This window comes from Wickerhamomyces ciferrii, contig 00004 (genome assembly GCF_000313485.1).
Source record: "Wickerhamomyces ciferrii WGS project CAIF00000000 data, strain NRRL Y-1031 F-60-10, contig 00004, whole genome shotgun sequence".
Classification (NCBI taxonomy): domain Eukaryota; kingdom Fungi; phylum Ascomycota; class Saccharomycetes; order Phaffomycetales; family Wickerhamomycetaceae; genus Hansenula; species Hansenula ciferrii.
Window position 1 is genome coordinate 1 of NW_011887736.1, and position 10,035 is coordinate 10,035.

At 29.0% G+C, this 10,035-nt stretch overlaps 4 protein-coding genes across 4 annotated transcripts; 3 read left to right on the forward strand and 1 right to left on the reverse strand.

Moving 5' to 3' along the window:
* Positions 1 to 599: 599 nt before the first annotated feature.
* On the forward strand, positions 600 to 1,226 carry BN7_252 (Midasin; the record flags this gene model as incomplete). Its single annotated transcript, XM_011279120.1, has 1 exon — positions 600 to 1,226. One exon carries the CDS (start codon positions 600 to 602, stop codon positions 1,224 to 1,226), a length of 627 nt encoding a protein of 208 aa, XP_011277422.1.
* Positions 1,227 to 2,388: 1,162 nt separating this feature from the next.
* MNN9 (mannosyltransferase complex subunit MNN9) lies at positions 2,389 to 3,495 on the forward strand (the record flags this gene model as incomplete). Its single annotated transcript, XM_011279121.1, has 1 exon — positions 2,389 to 3,495. The coding sequence occupies one exon, from the start codon at positions 2,389 to 2,391 to the stop codon at positions 3,493 to 3,495; it is 1,107 nt and encodes a 368-aa protein (XP_011277423.1).
* Positions 3,496 to 4,008: 513 nt separating this feature from the next.
* Positions 4,009 to 5,049, forward strand: BN7_254 (uncharacterized protein; the record flags this gene model as incomplete). Its single annotated transcript, XM_011279122.1, has 1 exon — positions 4,009 to 5,049. One exon carries the CDS (start codon positions 4,009 to 4,011, stop codon positions 5,047 to 5,049), a length of 1,041 nt encoding a protein of 346 aa, XP_011277424.1.
* A 531-nt stretch (positions 5,050 to 5,580) lies between these two features.
* NOG1 (putative GTPase NOG1) lies at positions 5,581 to 7,497 on the reverse strand (the record flags this gene model as incomplete). Its single annotated transcript, XM_011279123.1, has 1 exon — positions 5,581 to 7,497. One exon carries the CDS (start codon positions 7,495 to 7,497, stop codon positions 5,581 to 5,583), a length of 1,917 nt encoding a protein of 638 aa, XP_011277425.1.
* Between the last annotated feature and the right edge of the window lie 2,538 nt (positions 7,498 to 10,035).

The following is a 10,035-nucleotide window of genomic DNA, read 5'->3' on the forward strand; positions in this document are numbered from 1 at the left end:
TTAATTCAATTTTGACCCAGCTGCAGCTTGTCCAAAAACTAGTTATATGGAAATATTTGCCTTCCAGTCGAATCTACTTTGAATACTATATATATATATATTATATATATATATATATTATACTAGTCAGATATAGCTGCAATATGCTAATACTTATCTCCTTACTTATCTATATACACCTGTCGTGTTCTGGCAAATTTTGTTTCAATTCTGCAAATTTTGGCCAAAATTTAATATAATATATACTATATACATACTCTATACTATATAGATTTGCAACATATATATATACCATATATATGCTCAAAGACTATATCCCATATACTATACAAAGAAACACCGATCCGGGTGTCGGGACTCGGGACGTCAGTGATTGTTATACGTCTGTTAAGTGACAAGGATTACATAATCGACAAGGATTACATAATCGACGGGAATTTTAGATCAAGTGGCCCTAACACGATGTTTTTGTGTCTATTGTCTTTCGTTTTCATTTTGTGGAGCCGCCAGATTAATTAATATATAAATATCAAAACACAGCGCTTGAATGTATCTTTTAACAATATGATATTTCAACACTTCAAATACGCTTCATCACAATGGAGGAAACAATAGATTTAGGTGATACCCATAGAATAAAGCAAAGAGCCTCTAAACCATTAAACAGAGCTACAGGTAAAGAAGATGTTCACTCTGTTATTTCAACTGAAGATTTAAACATTGATCATGGTGAAGGTAAAGAAGATGTTCACTCTGTTATTTCAACTGAAGATTTAAACATTGATCATGGTGAAGGTAAAGAAGATGTTCACTCTGTTATTTCAACTGAAGATTCAACCATTGATCATGGTGAAGGTAATGGTGAAGATGTTCACTCTGTTATTTCAACTGAAGATTTAAACATTGATCATGGTGAAGGTAATGGTGAAGGTATCCACTCTGTTATTTCAACTGAAGATTTAACCATTGATCATGGTGAAGGTAATGGTGAAGGTATCCACTCTGTTGTTAGACCAGGTTCTACCGAGATTGAGGTTGATCGAACATTGGAAATATTTGCTGCTGACAATCCTTTTCGATTACAAAGAGATGTATCGAATATTGAATTAGTCACAGCAGCTATATTAGTGTTTTTAGTTATGATCTGTTTTATGTCGATTGAATACCTGTTATTAGTTATAGCAGTTGTTGGATCACTTTACTATATTACACCTTGGGGTAATTAAAAGATGGTTTGCTTCTGTCAAACAGTTGATCTAGGCTTTTTTTTAGAGTAAAGGTGATGTTGCTGGTAATTGTATAGTTATGAATATATATATATATGAATATTTAATTTTATACGTTATATGCATAAGTTAATTGAAAATTTCAAATTAAAATTAAAAATATATGTTATATTATTTTCTGAAATTTGATGTAGTCGACATAATTTCCCTAAGATTTATCACCAATTGATCAACAAAGAAAACCATACGTTTATTAAAGCTCTATATCTATACAGAATAAATTAGAATTAGAATTTTTTTGCCTAATCAACTAATTTGTATTGGTTAATAATGTCAATAATAGTTTTGGAATAGTTATTTAATCATGATGAAGTGTAACAATAGTAATTAATGAAAGATTTATATTGATTAACAAAGGATCTTAATGTTATAAAGTGTTAAATTACCTGTAATGAGAACTTTTCCTAAACCTAATGCACCATCTTTTAATTATGAAATAAATCTGATTTTATAACTAATAATAAATTTGAACATGTTTTCGATCAACCATAGTAAAAATCTTGATCTTGGAACAAAACCATGTGCATTTTTGAAATATCTAGTAGCAGCATCAACCGTTGTTTCTATATTGATGAGACATTAACTTTTTGATCAGATTTGCTAGTGATAGCTTTACCATTTGAAATTATTTCAACTTGAGTGAATCAAAGATACCTTTTTTCGCCCCTAATTCATCATAATCTCAATTAGGGCTTTTACTTTCCCCTAGTCACATGATGTCTTGAATATAAACGTGATATTTTTTGATTTTCTTGGTTACATAATATCTTACATACGCTGATCTTTTACTTTTAATTTCGCGAATTTCTTGAACAGTTGTCAAAAAAAATCAAAAAAAAACGTCTGAATTTGGGATTTTTTAATAGGTGGGAAATTTCCAAAATCAAATCAAATCAAAACAAGAAATTGGTTGAAAGGCTGGTTCTTTTTGGTGATTGTTTGGTTTTGATTTGAATCATAGTTGTGATATTTTGCTGATTGTGGTTTGAGGTTGAGAAGTTTTTTTTTTCAGTTGATATTCATTTTTTTTTTTTGTTTACATTTCAAGAGATCAAAACACGTTTGAGAATTTATATTCTTATTTGAACAAAATTTAACAAAAATGAAAGCTGCTTCTTTGAATAGAAACAATTTTATCCGTCAAATACGAAGAAGACCTTTGACTTTATTGGGTCCTTTATTTTTAATTGTTTTAACTTATTGGTTTTTCTTTACATCATCAAAACCAACATCTAAATATAGTTATAAAACTAAAAAAAATGGATTTTTTAGTAGACAACATGATGTTATTCCAAGAAATTTACCAGGTGATCATATTGCTCATTATGATTTAAATAAATTAGCTTCAACTCCAATGGCTGTTTATAATAAAGAAAAAGTTTTAATTTTATCACCAATGTCTAAATTTTATAATGAATATTGGTCAAATTTATTAAGATTAACTTATCCAAGAGAATTATTAGAATTAGGTTTTATTGTACCAAGAAATAAAGATGGTGATTTAGCTTTGAAAAAATTAGAAAAAGCTATAAAACAAATTCAAACTGGTAAAAAAGAAAATCGTTTTTCTAAAATTACAATTTTAAGACAAGATACTGAATCTTTAGATAATCAACAAGAAAAACATAGACATGCTTTAAAAGTTCAAAAAGAAAGAAGAGCTGCAATGGCATCTGCAAGAAATTCTCTTGTTTTCAGTGCTTTAGGTCCATATACAAGTTGGGTATTATGGTTAGATGCTGATATCATTGAATCACCACCAACTTTAATTCAAGATCTTGTATCTCATGATAAACCAATCATAAGTGCAAATTGTTATCAACGTTATTTCGATGAAGAGAAAAAACAAGATTCTATAAGACCTTATGATTTTAATAATTGGGTTGAAAGTGAAGAAGGTTTAAAAATTGCTGAAAATATGGCTGATGATGAAATTATTGTGGAAGGTTATGCAGAAATTGCCACTTATAGACCTTTAATGGCTCATTTCTATGATGCTAATGGTGATAAGAACACTGAAATGGAATTAGATGGTGTTGGAGGTGCTGCTGTTCTAGTTAAAGCTGATGTTCATAGAGATGGTGCCATGTTCCCACCTTTCCCATTCTATCATTTGATTGAAACTGAAGGTTTCGCTAAGATGGCAAAGAGATTAGGTTATCAAGTCTTTGGTCTTCCAAACTACTTGGTTTACCATTACAATGAATAAATTGCTCTGATTTTGTATAGTAAAATTATAATTTTAGTATTTTTGGTTATACTGCTTTGTAATCGCTGAGTCAGCATTTGGCTTATCGTGATAACGAAATGACTAATGAGAATTAGAAATTAAGTAGAATTTAGTCGCACAAGATTCCAAAACAGTGGAGATTTTAAAGAAAGAGAGTTAATTAGATCAAATTGGTTATAAGAATTGAAATATTTGATAAAGTGATTAGTGATTAAGTGTTAAAGAGTTGATTTGACTAAGAAATTCCATCTTTTTTGCTTCAATTTAGGGTTATTTTACACGTTATACTAGATAAGACATAATTATATCAAAAAGCTAGCAAATTTAACAAAAACACCACCAAAAGAGAAATAAATTCATAGTAACTAAGAGGTATTTTGGTGATTATGACACAACCATTACAGGAAGGATATAATCAAGGCTTCCATCGGTCATTATCCGTGAGTAAATCACAGGGAAATCATCATAATCTATCTCAAAATCAGGGGAATAATGGTCATATTAGCAAAGACTTGGAAATGTCTAAAAGTCCATCGAAAAGTGAGTAAAAAATCATCAGGGTGTAACCTTGGAAGCTTCTTTGAGATAAATACTAACGTTTTTCCAGACCTTGCTCATGTTCCTTGTAAGTTTTATAGACAAGGTGCTTGTCAAGCTGGTGATTCATGTCCATTTTCTCATACACAAGATTCAAATTTAGATACTGCTCCATGTAAATATTTTAGCAAGGGGAATTGTAAATTTGGTTTAAAATGTGCATTAGCTCATATCTTACCTGATGGAAGAAGAGTTAATCCAAAGAGTTTGGCTCAGGTTTATCAAAGTCAACAAGCTCAGCAACAACAAGCTCAACAACAAGCTCAGCAACAAGTTCAACAACAAACTCAAAATGTTCAAAATGTTAATCAAGGTATTATTTCACCACCAAATGGATTCATCACTCCAGGTTCAAGTATTCCAATTTCAAATGGTTTTAATGGTGGTAATTCTAATGGTTTCAATCAATTTGTTGGATCTCAATCTCAATCAATGAATATTATATCACCAACTCAACAAACAACAAATTATAATTTCAATACTTCTTCTTCATTCGATCATCAATCACCTATTCAATATCATACAAGATCATATACTTCAACTTCACCTTTCCAAAATTCGATTTGGTCTCAACCACAAACTAATGGTAATGGTATAAATGGTATTGAAACTAAATTTAGATCATTTAGTCATTCACAAATTGGTAATGTATCAACAAGACCTTTATTCACAGAACCAATCAATGAAAGTGCAATATTAGATGATGATGATGAAGATGATGATCAATCTATAGATGTTTTTGAAGAAGATTTTGTTCCTTCAAGTCTTAGTGATTTATTAACTCCTCAAGAATTGAAAAGACGTGGTTCAAGACCAAGTTCTTCAAATGTTAGACCTCAATTTAATCAACATAATTCTGGAATTAATAATAATTTAGGTCATAATGATGAAGAAGAAATGCAATTTAGATTAGAAGAAGATTGGTTGCATTCATAATATTATATTACATAGTATTATTATTATTGAGATGCAGATATTCATGGGATTTTGGGAGTTTAAAAACATACAACTGGTTTGTAATGATTTGGTTTTGTTCATTAAAAAAAAGGTACTTATAAAAGTTTATATAAAAGTCACTAGAAAACAGGAAAAAGGTCAAAAAATAGAATTTATTATATATTATTACTATATGAAGGTTTTTTTTATATATTATGCGAATTTTATACTACATATTTCTTATTATATTATATATTTAAATCAATATTTCATTATAGTAGTCCAAAAAAACAGACTAAAAATATTTATATAGTGTAATGTACAAACACAATAATATAATATTGTGAAGTTATATGTGGAAAATTTTTAGTTTAAATTTCATGCAAATATCCCTTAAAACCAAAATAATTATATAAAACCAAATTTTAAAACCAAAAAGAATGAAAAATATAAAAATGAAAACATGAATAAAATTGTTTAAACTAAAGTTTTAAAATACAAAAATATGATAGAGAATAATTTTTGATAATCTTAACGACGATCATTTGAACCAATACCTCTCTTACCACTGAATAAATGTTTTGGTAAAGAAGCAGTAGCATGACGATCAGCTTCACCTTGTCTAGCTTGTCTATTTCTTTCTCTTCTTTGAATTTTAGCCATTCTATCAGCTTTTGATCTAAGTGCACCATCTGCAACACCGTCATTTAATCTATCAGATTTATAAACTGGTTGTTTTTTAGTAACATGTTCAGAATCTTGATTCATTATAACATCAGCACCTGATTCAACATAAGGATTTTCTGAAATTTTCTTTGATTTTTTAGAATTTAATATTGTAGTATCATGACCTAATGATTGTAAATGTTCTTCTAGTTCATTATAACTCTTTGTTAATTTAGAACGAGGCATAGTACCACCATTTTTCAAAGCTTTTCTATTTCTTGCAGCATTAATCATTTTTTGTTGTTTATCTCTAATCCATGCAGCTTTTTCTTGAATATCAGTAACATCATCATCTTCAATTTCTGAATCACTTTCATAAAAACCTTCATTTTCTAATCTTTCTTCTTCTTCTTCTAAAGCTTGTAATTTAGCACTAATATCTGGATCAAGGAAATCATAAACATTTTTACCATCTAATAATTCTGGCATTTTATCATTTTTCCATTCATCATCTTCTAATAGATAAGCATCTTTCAAATTAATGTTATAAACACCTGCACCACCATTTTCAGCTTCAATATCACGATGTAATTTACGTCTATTTGGATCTTCAACATCATATTTGGCCAATTTAGAAACACCTTCAGGTATAAAAGCTTCTCTTTTCAAATCATCTCTTGGAGTTGGTTTAGAAACATGAATTTTATTTAAAACATTATTAATACGAGCTTGACCTTTTAATTTTTGTTCAATTCTTGAAGTTAATAATTTTTCACATGCTTTATTTCTAACTTGGAAAACATTATCTTCTTCTTGACATGATGTAGTCATAATTTCAACACCTGGAACACCAGTTAAAGTTTGTAATAAAGCTTGTCTTTCTTCATCTAAATCTTCTGGTCTAATAATATCAGTCTTATTGATAACAACTAAGACAGATTTATTTGCAAATAATGGTTTAATTGAATGGAATAATTTAACTTGAGCTTCAATTGAAAACCCACATTGTTCTGAAACATCCATAAAATATAAAACTGTAGATCTTAAATGTGCAATGGCATAAATGGATTGCATTTCAATGTTATTCATTTCTTCAGTTGGTCTATCTAAAATACCTGGAGTATCAATAGCTTGAAATCTTAAATATTTATAATCAAAATGACCAACATAAAGAGATTTAGTTGTGAATGCATAAGGTTGAACTTCAACATCAGCTTTAGTGATACATCTTAAAAATGAAGATTTACCAACATTTGGATAACCACAAATTAATAAAGTTCTTGTATTTGGATCAATTGAAGGTAAACGACCTAAATGTTGACGAACTTGTTCTAAATAAATTAAAGGATCTTTTAATTTTTTAGAAATTGTAGCCATTCTACCTAAAGCAGCTCTTTTCAATTGTTTACATTGGAATAAAGATTGACCAAATTTTAATAATCTAATATAATCTCTTGAAACTTGTTCAATTAATGTTTTAGCTCTTGAAACAGCAGCTAAAGAAACTTTATAATGATTTTTTTCATATAAAGTATCCATTAAATCTCTATGGAAAGGATGAACATCATCAATTTTTGGGAAACCATGAATTAAATCATTTAATTTTTCATCAAAACCTTCAGCAGTAAATTTAACTTTTCTCATATAAAAAGCTCTAATTCTATTAATACTAAAACCTGGTCTAATAACAGTTGGAGTTTTTCTTTGAGTTCTGTTCAAGACAATGTCCAAAAGGTCATTAGCCTCTGGAACAGTAGGGATATCTTTCCAAGTAAGTTGCATCTTTACTGATTTGATTTAACCTTATATAGAAAAAGATAATGGATCAAAAAATTTTACTTTTATCTATGTTTTTACTTATATGAAAAAAAAAAATATTTCTTTTAATAAAAAAAATTTGATGCTTACTTTGAGATTATGTAATATGCGATGCGATGAGGTTACCCGTCGATTTTGAAAGCTGGGACGTCCATTCGATTCCCGTTGGATGCGAATATTTTTAAAATATTAAAAATCATGACGCTCATTCGAATCCCTGGCAGTGTACTTTCCAAATTATTATATTTTTATTTTTTGTTTGTGATCTTTTTTGTTTTCGATAATCAACGTCATTGACCATCTCATTGATGATCAAAATTAAATCTAAACAAGACATTCATGAAGGCCGTGATGAACCAGGGCATAGAATTGTATACAGTACGGAGATTGTATAGACCTCAAAGACATGAATTGATATCATTTTAACGCTAGACTTTATCAAGAATGTACGATATGTACGGTACTCATCGTAATCCCTGTCTTTGTATGGATAATTTAGTACTTAGTCTTGAGTAATGAGGTCTTAATACTTATCATGGATCATGGTATATATTTGCTCACTTTTAAAGTCTTTATATGTTAACTTTAAGATCCCCATGTTAGTACTTAGTACTATATTTTATATACTAAAAAGTTTCTTTATGTTTTCATGGTTGAACAACTGAGTGTATGGAGCAATTGTATTTACACTTGTTCCTAATAAAGAGGCGATGAGTTTAAAGGAATTAAGGTATGCAAAAGATGGAAATAAGCAAATTATAATTGCTAATTTGTATGATCCTTGTTTAATTCTGGTGTTTGATTTTATTTACCTTTGTTGATCAAATTTTCCATAGAACATTTCCAATTTTTTAGTGAAAAATTAAATGTGCGTCATATTTTGAATGGAATGTAAGATCTCTTTCTATTAATTTAAACCCCCATTTGATAGCATAATTCATGTACAAACGTAGGTCCTTAATACTTGAATGTTTGTACTGGCTACCATAGACCTATAGCTTACTTGTAGTAGGTCATCTTGAGAATCGATCTGTTTCATCAATCTAAATCCCACAACTAAAATCTCATAGCCGATAATCAAACGTTGATTGACCACGACGTATCAAAGGTTATCTATCGATCTAGATATGAAATCTCAACCATATGAAAAACTACCTGAACAGTGAACATCAATTGAAACTTGGAGTAAACTTATCACAATCAATACCCTTTTAATCAATTTACTTAAACTTACTTTAGACTTGTATTCGTGTATTTGTGTAAAGATTTTTGACTATAAAATGTAAGTTAAAGCAGTACCTTAATTGAGTCATTTGAAATTTACATCTTATTGCAACTTTCAACTTAAGTGCACTTGTGCAACCAATCGTGAAATCGCACAAGTAGTAATTAACGAAAACTGGAGTCGACTGAATAATCATCCGGTGCGCGATGTCTTATATAAAACGTATTAGTATTACAATAATAATACAAGACATATAAAAAACATCACCAGATTCAAATCAATGTAATTAAATTTTTTCATTTTTCTATTTTCCTTTGAAATCCTTTATACCTCAAATTAAAATACAAGTACACTGCTCACTGCTCAATCAATTTACCAAACGATAGTAGAAACAACCTTAAAAGAGTAATTCCTAAAATGGAAGCCGACCAAAGGTTGCCAGAAGGTACATATCCTACATTGTTCCGCATAAACAGCTACATATTCAAGTACGCGTTTAAAAACTTTAAAAAACGAAATTGAAAAGAAAACGAAAAACTCAAAAAATTAACAAATTTGTGCAAAATCGCAAAACCCATTTTTTTGCAAAATTGTTCAAATATAGTAATACTGCAACTTGGAGTAGGTTCATGTATCATTGCAGACATCAAAAAAGTCATTAAAAAATGTACGCCTGAATATAATTTGTTGTACCTTTTTTCAATGATTAAAACTTGCATACTATAGTTTCATCAAGTTTTTTGATATCAAAAGCATAGCCTTCATTAAAAACAAAAAGTTATTGTTTGTTTTGATAAAAGTAATAATCAGCGTATACATTTTTGTATGATAACTGGTTTTAAAATTTGTTTTGTATTTGTTTCATTATATTTGTACTTGATTTTTGAATTCAATTTTAGTTCTTGTGTAAATCAGGAACATATAAAGTTTCGATTGAAATCATCTTAATTTGTACTTATAATTTTCATGATTCTCACCTGTCATGCTACTTAAAATCTGTCAAATGGATAATCAAAGTACTTTTATTCGCGATGTTCAAAATCATATTTTAAGGATTTAGCTTTTATTATCTATATCGTTGATCTTTGTTTAAGCTCATATCTTGGTTTTAGATCTTGGTATAACTGAACAGCAGCTACAATTAATTGTTATGATAAGTAAATATATAAAAGACTGAAATTTTCTATACCGCTATTAATACACAATGAATGATATATTTCAAACCCCAATAAAATATCTTTCCCCCTTGATCTTAATCCTGATCCTCTCTCTCTCTC